The sequence below is a fragment of the Mirounga angustirostris genome, unplaced genomic scaffold, assembly GCF_029215605.1.
Source record: "Mirounga angustirostris isolate CCGP_5_RB_7025 unplaced genomic scaffold, mMirAng1.0.hap1 SCAF_6, whole genome shotgun sequence".
Classification (NCBI taxonomy): Eukaryota; Metazoa; Chordata; class Mammalia; order Carnivora; family Phocidae; genus Mirounga; species Mirounga angustirostris.
In genome coordinates this window covers 145,675,556-145,693,949 of record NW_026991714.1, presented here as the reverse complement: position 1 = coordinate 145,693,949, position 18,394 = coordinate 145,675,556, and the positions used below count along the sequence as shown (strand labels likewise).

Below are 18,394 nucleotides of genomic sequence, written 5' to 3'. Positions count from 1 at the left end.
GGGACTCTTTGTGTCCTCTGAGTCCCAAGTCTAGCTAAGAACAGCTTGCTGGAGACCCTTGGGAAAGGGGGTAGGAAGAAAGCTGTACACAGGTTTGATACAAAGAGAAGTGGTTCACCAAGACTAGTGGGAACAGGGCAGGGTGCCACAGGAACCAAGAGACATTCCAAATAGGGTGGCTGAGGACTCACCTGGCTGGGTTGTGGACTGCGGCCAAGCAGCTGTGAGAAAGAAACACAAGTCAGACACTAAGAACACAGGGGTCACAACCAGATCAAAGGATCCGGAAACTCAGCCTATCCCTTGTAGGATCACGCTTCCATGTGCTATTGGGTAGACAAGCCAGGGCCCACCATCAATCTCTCCATGCTCTCAGAGTCCAACCATATGTCCCACTGCCATTGATTGCATTCCTGGACTTGAGAGATGATGGTTCAGGAGGCAGAATGCCAATGCCAGGAGAGGGACAGACCAAGGAAGCCATTGAATTCACTCCGCATGGGTCAGCAAGAAGGAGGGTAGGGAGTTGATATAGAAAAACACTAATTACAACAACACAATTGCAATGCTCTGAGGCATTACACGGTTTCTCAGCCTTTCTGCAGTGGGCAAGGCTCAGGATCCACATTTACATCTGGCTCTTTAGCTTTCACTGTACCGCCAACCTGCCATTCCCTACACAGTATCCCTCTTCCCAGCTGTTCTTCACTGCCCTCCCAAATTCACAATGTAGGCTGCAATCCTGTTCCCTGAGTCGGCTGCAAGGAGGACCCAGAAGAATGCAACCATGAAGGAGCGAAGGTGGTTCATTTTCCAACCACATTGCCACTAAGTGTGCTTTGAGAAGGAAGACCTGGGAAGAGGGGTGTGGACTCAGCAGATGATCCTGCTGAGCAAAAGGGGGTTCCTTGTGACTACCCACTGAATGGCGGACGGTCCGTTCCCCATCCCTGTGCTATTGATGCTCCAACGCAATATCGGTCCAGGAGGGAGGGGACCTGCCAGTGCTCTTCACTCACTGTGGCCCTTGGGGAGCCAGCTGCGCCCAGAGAAGTTTGGGAGGCACAGCATATCCGGGAGAGGCTCAGGTGGGGACTTTGGAGCAGGAATGAGAGCATTTGCTCTCAGTAACAACCACCATGAAAGGGGGACCCGGGTATTTTTGAGGTTCACCTGAGCAGATGACGCCCGCATCCTCCGAGTGCCTGCAGTTGTGCGAGTTCCAGCCACTGTGGGGGCAGCGCCACAGGTAGGACTCATGCCCAGAGCAGCCCACGTCGTCCAGCACAATGGGCCCTGAGCCCTCACCAAACCGGGCACTTCCAGGGGCCGAAGTGGCCCAGCCACAGCCCAGCTGCCTGCAGACCACGTTGGCGTCATTGGTGTCCCAGCTGTCGTCACACACGGTGCCCCAGGAGCCTCGGTACAGGACCTCCACGCGGCCCTGACACCGGTCCCCTCCGTTCACCAGCCTCAGCGCCAAACCCGTTTCATTCCCTAGCAGGACAAAGAACAAGACCTCCTGTCCATGTCTGTCTTAAGGTCATAGGCTTACGGCATGTTCCAGACTCAGGGGCTTCCTCCTGGCCAACGGCCCCTGGGCAGGTGGTCACCTTTGAACATGCCCAGAGGTTAATCTTCATCACAGGGAAAGGAGCAGAGACATCCTCCTCAGCCCAGGCCTAAGGATGCTCCGAGGCAGGGAAGCACCCGATGACCCATGGAGGAGAGGGCGAAGACAAACCCACACCACACTGGGCACACTGAGGATGGAGCCCCATAGCTACCAAGGGCAGACCAAGGGCAGGCCAAGGCCACTGCCCTGTTGGGCAGCTTATTGGCTCCTGTGAGGTCCTGGCTGGGTTCTGGCAAAGTCCCAGGACATGATGGCACCTCGGCAAGAAGGGTGCAGTACCAGCACATTGCCCCTGTCTTCCCGGGGCTGTACCCTGTGGCCTGGGAGGCACAACCAAGGTCCCAGCAGCACTTGAGAGGCCTCCAGGGTTTACACTGAGCACCTGGAGGAGGATCGTCACTGAACATCAGCTCAGGATCCCGGTGGAGTCAGGTGGCCACCCCGTAAGATCAGACCTCAGATCTCGTATATTCAGCGACTCCTTCACCACCTCCCATCCTACACACACACACACACACACACACACACACACACACACTCACACACTCTCTCTCTCTCTCTCACACACACACACACAAGGGACAAAGATAAGTAAAGGAACACCCTGAGATTCCTCCTGTCATTACCAATCCCAAACTTTACACCGAAGGAGAATATGAGCCAGGGAGGATGGATGGGAATATTTACCTGTTGTTATTCCTACAGGTATGGATGAGGTGGGCCAGGTGCCTGGAAGAGGCAACAGAGGGAAAAGACAGAGTTACACATCATGGAAAACAGTCTTTGAAAAGAGTTTTTGGCGGGAATCGTGGCAATTGCACACTGCTTTTTGCCATCTTCCATCCGTGTGTGCTAAGCAAGCGCTTGCTCAATAACTTCCCTTGGGATGAAGTCCATTCAGGAGGACAACCTGGACCCTCCACAGCCATCTCTGAGCCTGGCAGGTCCATTCTCCCTTTGAAAACTTTGCCACATCCCTACTCAAGACATACATGTCTGAAGGGTCTGCCACACTCTGAAGCTTGGACAGAAAGGGTCAGGGGCACAGTAGGCCCACCTGGAACCAATCAAGTATCCTGGCACCTGGAACACACCATAAATCATTACACTGTGATCCCTTGGGCTCTGTCCCTGCCACTTTGGATACATACTTTGGACCCTGATGAATCTGAGGCTGTATTAAACAATGAGCAAAAGAAGTGATCGAGCCTATTCGGACTGCCCTTCAATACGAGGTCAGTGCTCATCACCGTCCATTCTCCAATTCAAATTGTCATCCCAGATTGCATTCCATCTGAAAGTCATGGCACACTTGGTCAGTTGTCGGGTACCTACACGCAGCTATCTTTTAGGACACTTTGACAGACTAGAAGAAAACTCATGGACTGATGGAAAGATGGGACTCTTTGTGTCCTCTGAGTCCCAAGTCTAGCTAAGAACAGCTTGCTGGAGACCCTTGGGAAAGGGGGTAGGAAGAAAGCTGTACACAGGTTTGATACAAAGAGAAGTGGTTCACCAAGACTAGTGGGAACAGGGCAGGGTGCCACAGGAACCAAGAGACATTCCAAATAGGGTGGCTGAGGACTCACCTGGCTGGGTTGTGGACTGCGGCCAAGCAGCTGTGAGAAAGAAACACAAGTCAGACACTAAGAACACAGGGGTCACAACCAGATCAAAGGACCCGGAAACTCAGCCTATCCCTTGTAGGATCACGCTTCCATGTGCTATTGGGTAGACAAGCCAGGGCCCACCATCAATCTCTCCATGCTCTCAGAGTCCAACCATATGTCCCACTGCCATTGATTGCATTCCTGGACTTGAGAGATGATGGTTCAGGAGGCAGAATGCCAATGCCAGGAGAGGGACAGACCAAGGAAGCCATTGAATTCACTCCGCATGGGTCAGCAAGAAGGAGGGTAGGGAGTTGATATAGAAAAACACTAATTACAACAACACAATTGCAATGCTCTGAGGCATTACACGGTTTCTCAGCCTTTCTGCAGTGGGCAAGGCTCAGGATCCACATTTACATCTGGCTCTTTAGCTTTCACTGTACCGCCAACCTGCCATTCCCTACACAGTATCCCTCTTCCCAGCTGTTCTTCACTGCCCTCCCAAATTCACAATGTAGGCTGCAATCCTGTTCCCTGAGTCGGCTGCAAGGAGGACCCAGAAGAATGCAACCATGAAGGAGCGAAGGTGGTTCATTTTCCAACCACATTGCCACTAAGTGTGCTTTGAGAAGGAAGACCTGGGAAGAGGGGTGTGGACTCAGCAGATGATCCTGCTGAGCAAAAGGGGGTTCCTTGTGACTACCCACTGAATGGCGGACGGTCCGTTCCCCATCCCTGTGCTATTGATGCTCCAACGCAATATCGGTCCAGGAGGGAGGGGACCTGCCAGTGCTCTTCACTCACTGTGGCCCTTGGGGAGCCAGCTGCGCCCAGAGAAGTTTGGGAGGCATAGCATATCCGGGAGAGGCTCAGGTGGGGACTTTGGAGCAGGAATGAGAGCATTTGCTCTCAGTAACAACCACCATGAAAGGGGGACCCGGGTATTTTTGAGGTTCACCTGAGCAGATGACGCCCGCATCTTCCGAGTGCCTGCAGTTGTGCGAGTTCCAGCCATTGTGAGAGCAGCTCCACAGGTAGGACTCATGGCCAGAGCAGCGCATGTCATCCAGAACAATGGGCCCTGAGCCCTCACCAAACCGGGCATTTCCTGGGGCCGACATGGCCCAGCCACACTCCAGCTGCCTGCAGACCACGTTGGCGTCATTGGTGTCCCAGCCGTCGTCACACACGGTGCCCCAGGAGCCTCGGTACAGGACCTCCACGCGGCCCTGACACCGGTCCCCTCCGTTTACCAGCCTCAGGGCGAAACCTGACTCAGTCCCTGAGGGATAAAGAACAGAAATCCTCCTCCATCTGTATCTTAAGCTCATAAGCTTAAAACGTTGGGAAGACCCAGGGGCTTCTTTCTGGCCTAAGTCCCCGGGGCAGGGGCCTTTCAGCATGCCCAGAGGTTAATCTTCACCACAGGTGAAGGGGCAGAGACATCCCAATCGGCTCAGGGCTAAGGACGCTCCAATGGAAAGAAACACCGCAAGTCCTGGATGGAGGTGACGTGCTGGACAAGCCTAATCCACACCGGGCACACCCAGGATGGAGCTCTAAAGCTACGGCTACATACCAGGACCTGTTCCTTAATGGGCAACTTATTGTCTTCTGTGGCGTCCTGACTAGGTTCTGCCCAAATCCCTGGACATGGCGCACCTCGGCATGCAAGGTGCAGGACCAGCACATGGCCCTCCTCTTCTCAGGGCTCTACCCCATGGCTTGGGAGCCACAGGACAAGCCTGGGCCCAGCTGCACTTGAGAGGTCTCCAAGGCTTACTCTGAGCACTGGGGGCAGGACCTTTCCTGAACATAAGCCCTGGATCCCAGTGGAGTTGGGGGGCCTCGCTCTAAGATCAGACCCAGGATCTGATCTTCAGAGGCTTCTCTCTCTATCTCCCAGCAGTACACACACACACACACACACACACACACACACACGGATAAGGATAAGGAAAGACCCACGCTGAGATGGCTCCCGACCGCCCCACACCCCAAACTTTATCTGGAACTGAGAATGATCCTAGGAGGGAGGACTGAAATATTCACCTAATTCAGTTGCTGAAGCTGCAGAGCTGGGGAGCCAGGCGGTGTCTGGATATGGCAACAAAGGTAAAAAAACAGACTTCGACATCATGGAAAACATTTTTTGAAACCTGTCTTTGGCAGGCACCGTGTGAGTTGTCCATCTGCATCCTGCCACCTTCTAGCTGGGTGTGCTGTACAAAGCCCCCTGGTCCCCTAGCATGTCTAAGACAAAGGCCTTGTGGAGGTCAGCCGGGTCCCTCTGCATCTCTAAGTCTGGCAAGTTCTTTTGTCCCTTAGAAAACCTTTGCCACCTGTCTATCTTGACTCATGTAGGTCTGAGGGGTTTGCCATATCTGAAGCCTCGGATAAAGAGTCGGGGCATTGAGGGTCAACGAGGAGCCAACTGGTATCCCAGCACCTAGAGCACCTCCATCAGCTATTGCACTCCCATCCCCAGGAAATGTTGTCCAGGTCCCCTTGGATGCAGATAGGACTCCACGGAATCGGAGGCCTTTGCAAGCACTGAGTTAGGGACAGGAACCAGCCTGCCCTGGCGGCTCTTCAATAGGAAGGAAGTCGGTGGTCATCAGCATTCATTCTACCACTGCACTTGTCAGCCCGATTGTATTACAGCCGAGAATCATGGCACAAGCAGCCAGTTCTCTGAAACTGCAGGCAGTCACCTCTTGGCACAGTTCCCACATACTGGATGAAACCTCATGGATTGACGGGAAGATGAGACCCTTGTGAATCCCACGTCTAGTTAAGAGCCACCTGCCAGGATCTCAGTGACAGTGGGGAAAATTAAGGTGCTCCCAGGTTCGACAGAGAGCAGTGGTTTGACCAACCTGGGGGGAAGAGGGATGGGTGGGCGGAGAGACAAGCCTGAGTTGGGTGGCAGGGGACTCACCTGGCTGGATCGTGGACTGAGACGGAGCAGCTGTGAGAAAGAAACACGAGTCAGACACACAGCACACAGGTGCCCCAACTGGCCCAAAGTTTCAAGAAACACAGCCTCTACCTCCTGAGATCATGCTTCCACATGCCCTCCGGTGGACAGAGCCAGGGCCCACCCTGAACCTCTCTGTCCTCTGGGAGCCCCACCCTTTGTCCTGCTGCCATTCTCTGCCTTGCTGGGCCTGAGGGCTGACATCCCAGGAGGTGGAATGTCCCTGCCAGTCCCAGGACAGGCCACCGAAGCCATTGCATTCGCTCTGCATATGAACAGCAAGAATGCATCTGGGCAGTTGGTCTAGATAGACCCCATTTCCACCAGCCCGGGTACAATGCTCCCAGTCTTTACATGGTTTTTCTCCGTTTCTGTAGGGAGTCAACTCGATTGCCATATTGGTATGTGTTTCTTTAGCATTCCGCGTAGTAGTGAGTTGCCATTCCCTGTACCTTCCCCACTTCCCAACTGCTCTTCACTGCCCTGCCCAAGTCACAATGTACACTGCAATCCTGTTCTCCGAATAGGCTTCCTGAAGGACCCAGAAGAATATAACCATGAAGGTGTGAAATTGGTTCATTTTCCAACCATACTCCCAAAAGGTGCGCCTTGATATGTAAGGCCCTGGGAAATGGGGTGTAGACTGAGCAGATGACCCTGTTGGAAGGAAGAGACCCATTTTTTTCTGCCCACTAAACTGTGGATGGTTCTTTCACCCACTATGCCATGTTGCTGCAAAGTAATGTTGGCCCTTCTCTGTTGATGGCCAAACAGGCGAGGACCGCTGACCCTCCAGTTTCCTTCCCATTGTACTTCAGTCGCCTGCTGCCTCTAGAAACCTTGGGAGGCACAGAATACCTCAGAGAGTGTTGGATGCGGGCCTTTTGTGGATAGTGTGTTTCTTCCCCTCAAAGACCATCTCAGAGAGAGAGATGGGTATATTTCATCCCCACCTGAGCAGATGACACCAGCATCTTCTCCATGGCCACAGTTGTGCGAGTTCCAGCCATTGTGAGGGCAGCTCCACAGGTAGGACTCATGGCCGAAGCAGCCCACGTTGTCCAGCACAATGGGCCCTGAGCCTTGACCAAAACGGGCACTTCCAGGGGCCGAAGTGGCCCAGCCACAGCCCAGCTGCCTGCAGACCACGTTGGCGTCATTGGCGTCCCAGTCGTCGTCACACACGGTGCCCCAGGAGCCTCGGTACAGGACCTCCACGCGGCCCTGACACCGGTCCCCTCCGCTCACCAGCCTCAGGGCCAAACCTGACTCAGTCCCTGAGGGACAAAGAACAGAAATCCTCTTCCATCTGTATCTTAAGGTCATAAGCTTAAAACGTTGGGAAGACCCAGGGGCTTCTTTCTGGCCTAAGTCCCCGGGGCAGGGGCCTTTCAGCATGCCCAGAGGTTAATCTTCACCACAGGTGAAGGGGCAGAGACATCCCAATCGGCTCAGGGCTAAGGACGCTCCAATGGAAAGAAACACCGCAAGTCCTGGATGGAGGTGACGTGCTGGACAAGCCTAATCCACACCGGGCACACCCAGTATGGAGCTCTAAAGCTACGGCTACATACCAAGACCTTTTCCTTAATGGGCAACTTACTGGCTTCTGTGGCGTCCTGACTAGGTTCTGCCCAAATCCCTGGACATGGCGCACCTCGGCATGCAAGGTGCAGGACCAGCACATGGCCCTCCTCTTCTCAGGGCTCTACCCCATGGCTTGGGAGCCACAGGACAAGCCTGGGCCCAGCTGCACTTGAGAGGTCTCCAAGGCTTACTCTGAGCACTGGGGGCAGGACCTTTCCTGAACATAAGCCCTGGATCCCAGTGGAGTTGGGGGGCCTCGCTCTAAGATCAGACCCAGGATCTGATCTTCAGAGGCTTCTCTCTCTATCTCCCAGCAGTACACACACACACACACACACACACACACACGGATAAGGATAAGGAAAGACCCACGCTGAGATGGCTCCCGACCGCCCCACACCCCAAACTTTATCTGGAACTGAGAATGATCCTAGGAGGGAGGACTGAAATAGTCACCTAATTCAGTTGCTGAAGCTGCAGAGCTGGGGAGCCAGGCGGTGTCTGGATATGGCAACAAAGGTAAAAAAACAGACTTCGACATCATGGAAAACATTTTTTGAAACCTGTCTTTGGCAGGCACCGTGTGAGTTGTCCATCTGCATCCTGCCACCTTCTAGCTGGGTGTGCTGTACAAAGCCCCCTGGTCCCCTAGCATGTCTAAGACAAAGGCCTTGTGGAGGTCAGCCGGGTCCCTCTGCATCTCTAAGTCTGGCAAGTTCTTTTGTCCCTTAGAAAACCTTTGCCACCTGTCTATCTTGACTCATGTAGGTCTGAGGGGTTTGCCATATCTGAAGGGGCATTGAGGGTCAACGAGGAGCCAACTGGTATCCCAGCACCTAGAGCACCTCCATCAGCTATTGCACTCCCATCCCCAGGAAATGTTGTCCAGGTCCCCTTGGATGCAGATATGACTCCACAGAATCGGAGGCCTTTGCAAGCACTGAGTTATGGACAGGAACCAGCCTGCGCTGGCGGCTCTTCAATAGGAAGGAAGTCGGTGGTCATCAGCATTCATTCTACCACTGCACTTGTCAGTCCGATTGTATTACAGCCGAGAATCATGGCACAAGCAGCCAGTTCTCTGAAACTGCAGGCAGTCACCTCTTGGCACAGTTCCCACATACTGGATGAAACCTCATGGATTGACGGGAAGATGAGACCCTTGTGAATCCCACATCTAGTTAAGAGCCATCTGCCAGGATCTCAGTGACAGTGGGGAAAATTAAGGTGCTCCCAGGTTCGACAGAGAGCAGTGGTTTGACCAACCTGGGGGGAAGAGGGATGGGTGGGCGGAGAGACAAGCCTGAGTTGGGTGGCAGGGGACTCACCTGGCTGGATCGTAGACTGAGACGGAGCAGCTGTGAGAAAGGAACACGAGTCAAACACACAGCACACAGGTGCCCCAACTGGCCCAAAGTTTCAAGAAACACAGCCTATACCTCCTGAGATCATGCTTCCACATGCCCTCCGGTGGACAGAGCCAGGGCCCACCCTGAACCTCTCTGTCCTCTGGGAGCCCCAGCCTTTGTCCTGCTGCCATTGTCTGCCTTGCTGGGCCTGAGGGCTGACATCCCAGGAGGTGGAATGTCCCTGCCAGGCCCAGGACAGGCCACCGAAGCCATTGCATTCGCTCTGCATATGAACAGCAAGAATGCATCTGGGCAGTTGGTCTAGATAGACCCCATTTCCATCAGCCCGGGTACAATGCTCCCAGTCTTCACATGGTTTTTCTCCGTTTCTGTAGGGAGTCAACTCGATTGCCATATTGCTATGTGTTTCTTTAGCATTCCGCGTAGTAGTGAGTTGCCATTCCCTGTACCTTCCCCACTTCCCAACTGCTCTTCACTGCCCTGCCCAAGTCACAATGTACACTGCAATCCTGTTCTCCGAATAGGCTTCCTGAAGGACCCAGAAGAATATAACCATGAAGGTGTGAAATTGGTTCATTTTCCAACCATACTCCCAAAAGGTGCGCCTTGATATGTAAGGCCCTGGGAAATGGGGTGTAGACTGAGCAGATGACCCTGTTGGAAGGAAGAGACCCATTTTTTTCTGCCCACTAAACTGTGGATGGTTCTTTCACCCACTATGCCATGTTGCTGCAAAGTAATGTTGGCCCTTCTCTGTTGATGGCCAAACAGGCGAGGACCGCTGACCCTCCAGTTTCCTTCCCATTGTACTTCAGTCGCCTGCTGCCTCTAGAAACCTTGGGAGGCACAGAATACCTCAGAGAGTGTTGGATGCGGGCCTTTTGTGGATAGTGTGTTTCTTCCCCTCAAAGACCATCTCAGAGAGAGAGATGGGTATATTTCATCCCCACCTGAGCAGATGACACCAGCATCTTCTCCATGGCCACAGTTGTGCGAGTTCCAGCCATTGTGAGGGCAGCTCCACAGGTAGGACTCATGGCCGGAGCAGTCCACGTTGTCCAGCACAATGGGCCCTGAGCCTTGACCAAAACGGGCACTTCCAGGGGCCGAAGTGGCCCAGCCACAGCCCAGCTGCCTGCAGACCACGTTGGCGTCATTGGCGTCCCAGTCGTCGTCACACACGGTGCCCCAGGAGCCTCGGTACAGGACCTCCACGCGGCCCTGACACCGGTCCCCTCCGCTCAGCAGCCTCAGGGCCAACCCTGACTCAGTCCCTGAGGGATAAAGAACAGAAATCGTCCTCCATCTGTATCTTAAGCTCATAAGCTTAAAACGTTGAGAAGACCCAGGGGCTTCTTCCTGGCCTAAGTTCCCCGGGACAGGTAATGACCTTTCAGCATGCCCAGAGGTTAATTTTCACCACAGGTGAAGGGGCAGAGACATCCCAATTGGCTCAAGGCTAAGGATGCTCCAGTGGAAAGAAACACCGCATAGCTAGATGGAGGTGACGTGGTAGACAGGCCTAATCCACACTGGGCACACCCAGTACGGAGCTCTAAATCTACTGGAGCATGCCAAGACCCTTGCCTTCTTTGGGAAATTATTGGCTTCTGTGGCAATTTGAGTTGGGTCTGCCAAAATCCAGGACATGGTGCACCTCGGCATGCAAGGTACAGTACCCCACATGTCCATCCTCTTCTTAGGGCTATACCCCATGGGGCTGGGATCCACAGGAGAAGCCTGGTCCCAGCCCTTGAGAGGCCTCCAGGGCTTACACTGAGCACCTGGGTGAGGACCTTTCCTAAACATAAGCCCAGGATCCCAATGGAGTCAGCAGGCCACCCTCTAAGATCACACCCAGATTCTGATATTCAGAGAGTTCTCTCTCTATCCCCTAACTGTACACACACACACACACAGGGACTAAGATAAGGAAAGACACCTGTCCCTTCCAAACCCAAACTTTATCTAGAAACTGAGAATGATCCTTTGAGGTTGGAATGAAATATTTATTTATCAGTTATGTTGAAATTGCAGAGGTGGGGATCCAGGTGATGGCTGGATATGTCAACAAATGCAGAGACCAGAGTTAGACATCATGGAAGACAGTGTTTGGAAACTGTTTTTGTCAGGGCCACATGGGATCTTCCTTTTTTCTATCTGCATACAACACCCTCTCACCCCAACCCCTAGAAGTCTTCCTGAATAAGTGTGAAAGCCATGTATACAGTTCCATCATTATCTACGGAGAGAGAATCAAATAAAATTATTCATTACCTATTGCACTAGTAGCCATCATATTCTCTGTAGTGCTGTCTGCATAGACAGATTGTAGAAGGAGGGGAAAAAAACAGAAAATGTATAGTTAAGTCCTCTCTGAGGAGAATCAAAGACTCAAATTAAATTAGAATCTGCTAAGAATATGTTTTCTGACCTGGATTTTATCTTGCTATGTGACTTTGGAAAAGGGAACAAACCTGTCTAGCTTCAACTTCTTTCATTCTACAAGGCTATTTTGGGGGAAATATCTCTTTATCAACCTACTGACCTTGATTCTGACCATCCCACATGTGACTTATGCAGAGCTCCACAGATAGATGCAAAAATAACTTTTCTAATCCTTATGCTTCCAATTGATTTCTCTTGTTTAATTGTATTGGTTAGTATCTCTAGTATACTGTTAAATGACAGCAGCCTGAAGGCCATTCTTGCCTTTTTACTTTAGTGATAATGTTTCTATGTTTACCCATTAAGTAAGATTGTAGCTTTAAACCTATGATTTTCAAATTGCTTCAAGAAACTGTGGTGCTTGCCCCAGTCCCCAGCAAGAGCCTACTGGGTGCTGGGGCTTTAAGAAAGAAGACCAGAGAGCTCCTCTTAGTCCACTGCCACCAGAGCATTCATTGCATTTCTGAAATCCCTATTGGGTTTCTACATGAGGTCTTTTTTGATCTAGAGGAAATGTGACCCCCACCTCTACCCCACAGTCGAGGTTCTGACAAGAGTAGCTCTAGGTAAGTCCTATCTGCAGTCCTGTGTCATAGTCAGATAGCCAGCCCCTGAGCCCTTCGCTTACACCCTGGATGGACTAGTTGTACCAAAGAACTTGTCAGGTTCTTTGACAGAACTAGCCATATCTATGGCTAAATTATAATAAAGTCAGTCTCAACCTCAGCTCTAGTGACATCTGTGGAAGAGAAAGTGGTAAAGTCAAACCTCACCCCATGGGCTTTAGGGACAGGAAATCATAACATCTGAGGAACGGAAATGCGTGACATGTGTACCATTAAGATTCCCAACTGATCCATGCTGACTTCTGGTCAGGGGCCTTCATGGGGAGGTTATCCTTCTCTTGTCCTAGGGTCAAAGTTTCCCATGGGATATAGGCAGTGACTTTCCTTCCCAAAGCTCAGGTTGCGAAAAACTCAAGCTCTATTGACTACCTCCTAGCTCTCTCATTGGAGATGGCCCCAGGGGAGGTACATGGGACCTCTGATGTCCATAAGCTGAAGGACCATGGCTCCTCGTATTGAGAAGAAACCAAGGTGGCCTGATATGGGCTCAGGAAAGGGCAAAGGCAGGCAAGTATGCTGCCCCATCAGGTTTGCTCCTGCCTTTCCAGGCCCTGCAGCCAGAGACCCGGCACCCCAGCCTGGCCAGGCATCAGCATGCAGTGGTGAGGACCACAAGGGTAGGCACTGAGCATGAGCAACAGGACCCCCCTGGAGACTGGACACCAAGATCCACCTTGGAACTCCTTGGAAGTACCTGTGCAGGTTGATCCCTCCCCAAACTCAGGGACATGGTCCATGGAAGGTTTACCCATTTAGGCCTGAGGCCTTATTCAGAGGTTCCCTCTGGGGAACTGAGCACCCCTATCTCTTATACCTTTTGCACCTCTTCTGGATCAGAGATGACCTTATGGGTGCAGGTAATGAGCCCATAAGGATCCCACATAAAAAATGTTACCTTCTGCCTCAATTGTTGCCAGGGATGCCTCTGTGGGAGACGAAGAAGCTACAGAGGGGAGAAAAAAAGAGGTCACTCAATGTTGTCCCTCATTTGAGAAGAGCCAGCCTTCTGCTTCCTCAGCTCTGAAACAAGGGCTGGATGCAGAGACCTGGAAACCCTACCTACTGCTAAAAGGTTGTGTTTCTTACTTACAAGACAGAATTCATCTCTCTGTCATTTTGCCAGCCCTTATTCAATACTGAAATGACATCAGAGATGTTCTTTGCTCCTGCCATCAACCTCCCACCCCTCTGCTTCCTCAGCCTCCAACCAAAAAATCACTCCATTGATTAACAGCCCCACCTGATCAACAAGATCACATTTCAAATACCAACTACCTATTTCTGTAGCTTACCCACACCCTCAAATGACAAATACCTACCATTGCTGAGATATTCCTTAGAAGGTGGCCCCAACTAAGAAGAAAGGCAGTTTTCAAAGATGCATCCCCAAATGCTAAAATAAACCCACTCCAAAGTGATTACTTGGAGAGCCATACTCTCTATGGGAAGCCATTCTCATGTGATAGTTGGATTATCAGGGTCACATCCCATGCATGGTGGCATGTGCACAAACCAATCCACATAACAAATGCCAGAGGTTACTCTAAAGAAGGACAATTTAGCCAGGAAACCCCCTTTGGGGGACACAATGATTGTTATCCTCAGAGTTTCTTTGTGGATTAAAAGAAGTCTTGGTACTTGAACACCTACCAGCCCTCTCTAAACAAAGGAGAAACTCAGCATTGGGTTTTGCTAGGTTGAGTCAGGGAGAATTTCTCTCTTCCACTGCGGGTGTAAATATCTTTAGCTGGTCATTTAATCCCCAATAAAGAGAACATACCGATACTTCTCTGCTTGATTTTGGTATATATTTAAGTTTTAAGGACCAGAAGTCTCTGATCCTTCTCTCCTGACTGTAAAAGGAGGAGAAAATGCCACATAGGAAGGTATTTTGTCACCCCAGGGCAGGGATCATCAGAACAATACCACTGGGTGATTACATTGGCAAACTCTGGAGGAGGCTGAGATTGAAACCCACCTCCACCACTTCCCAGCTTTAGGATTCCAGGCAAGCTACTTGCCCTCTCTGAGCCTCCATTTATCTGAAAAGGGACCTGCCCTCTAACATCAAATAAGACATGACCTAGAGCAAAGCATGTAAGATGCAAAGCACTATGCCCATGCAAAGTGATGTAGAGGTCAGCAGGAGCCCCTCTCGTCCGAGTGGCACAGGTGAGGTGAGGTCATCTCTACCTGAGCACACAACTCCGGCATCTTCCCTGTGGCCACATTCGTGGTTGTACCACCCGCTGTGGGAGCAGCTCGACAGGTAGGGCTCCCATCCTGAGCAGTATACAAAGCCCAAGAGAATGTTCCCTGAGCCCTGACCAAAGTGGGCCCCTCCTGGTGCCGACACTGCAAGGCCACGCCCAAGCTGCCGACAGACGACATCTGCATCCTGGGTGTCCCAGTCATCGTCACACACAGTGCCCCAGTAGCCTTGGTACAGGACCTCCACACGACCCTGACACCGGTCACTTCCATTCACCAGCCTCAGAGGCAAACCTGCATTGACACAGTGGAAAGCCCTCGTCCACTCTCTCTGCCTCCCTGGCTTTTACTCACTAGCACCCCTGTTCTCCTCCTTCCTCTAACCACTGCCCATCTCCTTCACCTGTTTTGTCCTCTCCCACACCTTATGTTTCGCTGCTTTACCAAGCACTGTCTTAGCTCTCTTCTCCTGCTGCCTTCCCCCTGAAAGACCTCATGTACTCTGAGAGCTTTCTAGGAGGAAGACCCTAGGTCTCCTAGACCTCTACATCACTTTGCATGGGCATAGTGCTTTGCGTCTTACATGCTTTGCTCTAGGTCATGTCTTATTTGATGTTAGAGGGCAGGTCCCTTTTCAGATAAATGGAGGCTCAGAGAGGGCAAGTAGCTTGCCTGGAATCCTAAAGCACGTCTCCAGTGCTGATCAGCCCTTACAAACCCAGCCAGGCTCTAGACCAACATTTTCAGTGGCCTCCTGGATATCCATCCCACCATCCCAAACCCAACACAGTCTCTTTCTTCCACTTGAATCAAGCCGTGCTCCACAAGAACTGTGTTGGAAATCTGGTTGTTATATTTGATTCCTCCCCTTCTGTACCTCTTATATCCAACTTATCAACAAGGTTGTCTTTCCTTTTATTCTCACCGCCATTTTGCTAGGTTAGATTTTCCTTCTCTTGAATCTGGCCTACTCCAGGGGCCTGCCCGTGGATCTCCCTGCCCTGACCCTTCCCTCTCTAATCCATCTACATTGATAGATTCAACAAGCATGTATGGAGTGGTTACTCTGTGCCCACTCCTATGCTGACAGGATTTATCTGTCTCCCCTAGAATGTCCCAAGTTTTATCTTTACAAAATGTGGATATATTCAACTCACTTCCCTGCTCAAAAGGCCTCAATGTACTCTCCACTGCCATCAGGGTCAAGTCTCAGGTGGCATTCATCCAAGAGTGGCCTTCAACTCACCTTTCAAGCCTCTTGTGAGGGCTGACAAAGCCTGAATGCCACCATAATGAGCAATATGTTCCAGCCTGACATGATCCTGCTAAACCACCTGCACTGATTTTGCAAAGAAAACAGGGAGCAGCTCCCGAGAGATCCAGCCAACATCATGATAGCAGGACCTGAGTCCTAGGTATGGCTTTTCAGTGGTTAGTTTGAGTTTATGAGAAATCTGTGGTCAGGCAGTGACCAGAGAGGTTGGAATAGGATGTAAGATCAGGGGGCAGGTGGTTTCTGTTGTTGTTGTAAGGGAAGAGTTCAAGGAAAGAGTGAGGAAAAGCCAATTGGGCTGTTTCTAGGGTGTTCCCAAGGACCTCCACAGCCCTTCCTGCTGCCCTCTTTGGTCACTCCTGTGAATGCCCCTGCAGAAGAGCTCTCAGTCTCCCTGCCTCAGCCTGCCCTTTGCTGGGTGTCAATCACCAGAAAGCTCCACTAGAGCCCCTCCCAGGCCACTTCTGGACTCTCAGAGCATGCTCTGAAAGGGCAGGGATTGGCCTCAACAGAGCCAAGAACTCCATGGCAGGGTCCGCTGTCCTAAGTGAGCACATCAAGGACTCTGACATATCAAATTCAGTGCAGAGTGTGTGCATTCACTCAGAGGTTGGGGAGAGATGGATAGATTTAGTAGGAATAGTGGACAGAGGCAAAGGTGCCTGTTCTTGGTTCAAATTTCTGCCCAGACACTTAGCCACCATGTGACCTGGGACATATAACTGTTGACAAGTGACCTAACTATACCACAGTTTCCCCATCTGCAACTTGGGGGTAATAATATCACTTACCTCAAAATGTTGGAAAGATTTCATGATAATAGCGCATATTATGTACATTAGTTGAGCACTTATTATGCACCAAGCAGTATTTTAAATGATTTTTTTATACATTAACTCATTTGGTATATGAAAATAATTTTGTCCAGGGTACATAACAAGTGCTTGTGGGATGTTAGCTATCTTCAAGATAACTGTCACTAGCGGTAAGAAGAGGCACTGGCTTTTTGTCACCCATCTCTCCTGACACCAAGCTGAAGTTAATCCCATGCAACAAAGGACTGAGAGGCAGAGAGAAGAAGGAAGGAGAATGACAGATGAGACTGGCTGAGTGTGCATCTGATACATGCCTAAGGTCTCAGCATCCCCTGACCCCTTTCTTCCCATCCCTGCTTTCTAAAAGGCAGGCTGTACTCAGCCTCAACAAGCCAACAGCAGCAGAACAACTGGCTGGCCCAGCCAGTAAGCAAAACTCCAGGAAGACAAGTAAATAAAAAAGGTCTTACCATAGTCTGTAGTCGGGGAACTCCCCAGACCTAGGAAGAAACCAAATTCATCTTGGAATGGAGGTTCCACCGTTTGTAAATGATCTACAGTCACAGAAATTGGCTTGAGCATCACCTTACGATCATGCCAGCGGGCACTGTGGCTAACTCTTGGGTCTGTGTGCCTCCAGCATTCTTGCAAAGTGTTCTGGATTTTGCAATAGATTTCAAGTGGATTGGATGCGGGGTGTTGAATAATTTTAGATGTAATAAAGTACATGTTTCTTCACCCTGCCCCATAACGCTTACAGTTTATAGTTACAGGATGTAATCTGTGCTCAGAAGGGCTGGAAAAGAGAAGGCAGTTCTGACTAGCTGTCAAGGATTCTGGATGCCAGTTGAATGGTCCCTCCAGTTTGAAATTTGAGTGGAGTTAGCACTTGGAATAGTGCCTTCTGATCCATACCCTGAGAAATTTTTAATCTATTTTGAACAAAACCAACATCTAGAGGACCCTGGGTCTTTATCATTGAGGCCACTCTAAAGCTCTCTAAGCCCCTCCACTTCAAGTTAACCCTTAGGACACCTTCAAGGTCCATCAGACTCAATTTTAGTTCTTGAGTTTCTTTTTTCAGCAGGCTTTACTCTATTTGTGAGGATTGATATTTCATGACTTTTACATGTTTTAAGAGGTCTTCCAAAGAACAAAAGGAATATTTATTTGTGAAAAGAAAATAGAATAAAAGTCATTCTATCTTATAGTCACTATATGGATTCATTGGATCTTTTTTTTTTTTAAAGATTTTATTTATTTGAGAGCGAGAATGAGAGACAGCATGAGAGGGAGGAGGGTCAGAGGGAGAAGCAGGCTCCCTGCCGAGCAGGGAGCCCGATGCGGGACTCGATCCCGGGACTCCAGGATCATGACCTGAGCCGAAGGCAGTCGCTTAACCAATTGAGCCACCCAGGCACCCTCATTGGATCATTTTATAAATCCAAAATACATTACGGGCTCTCTGTGATCTCATTTTTTCCTATAGCTTGAAACATTTTGCTATTTCATCATTCAAGGAATTGGTTCATCATTACTTGTTAATTATTAACTATCATAAAAAAGAGTTATATAATAAGACAATGAGAGAATGGTGGCATTATCTAGAAGAAAGATGAAGTGGTAAGATAGGTCATCATTCTTCAGTGCCCCAAATACTGCATTACCTTTCAAGAAGGTATTTTTTAAAAAGACTGGAGACACTGTCTTTGTAAGATGCTTTTAGCTTTCACTGAATGTAGTTAAAAATTTAGAAGTTTTCATTGTCTATTACCAATGACAAAGAGAAGAAAATTGACATTGAAGATGTTTCACAATAACTAGATGAATCAGAA

At 50.4% G+C, this 18,394-nt stretch overlaps 1 protein-coding gene across 1 annotated transcript in view; it reads right to left on the bottom strand.

Annotated features, from left to right (window-relative positions):
• DMBT1 (deleted in malignant brain tumors 1) overlaps nt 1-18,394 on the bottom strand; it is a 72,369-nt gene that overhangs the window by 43,080 nt on the left and 10,895 nt on the right. Inside the window, exons 3-9 of the mRNA XM_064595547.1 lie at nt 14,454-14,802; nt 10,137-10,550; nt 7,183-7,506; nt 4,208-4,531; nt 2,324-2,365; nt 1,153-1,497; nt 854-889 (exon numbers count right to left, since the gene is read on the bottom strand). Of these exons, the coding sequence (XP_064451617.1) occupies nt 854-889; nt 1,153-1,497; nt 2,324-2,365; nt 4,208-4,531; nt 7,183-7,506; nt 10,137-10,550; nt 14,454-14,802 (1,834 nt within the window). The remainder of the gene's footprint in view (nt 1-853; nt 890-1,152; nt 1,498-2,323; nt 2,366-4,207; nt 4,532-7,182; nt 7,507-10,136; nt 10,551-14,453; nt 14,803-18,394) is intronic.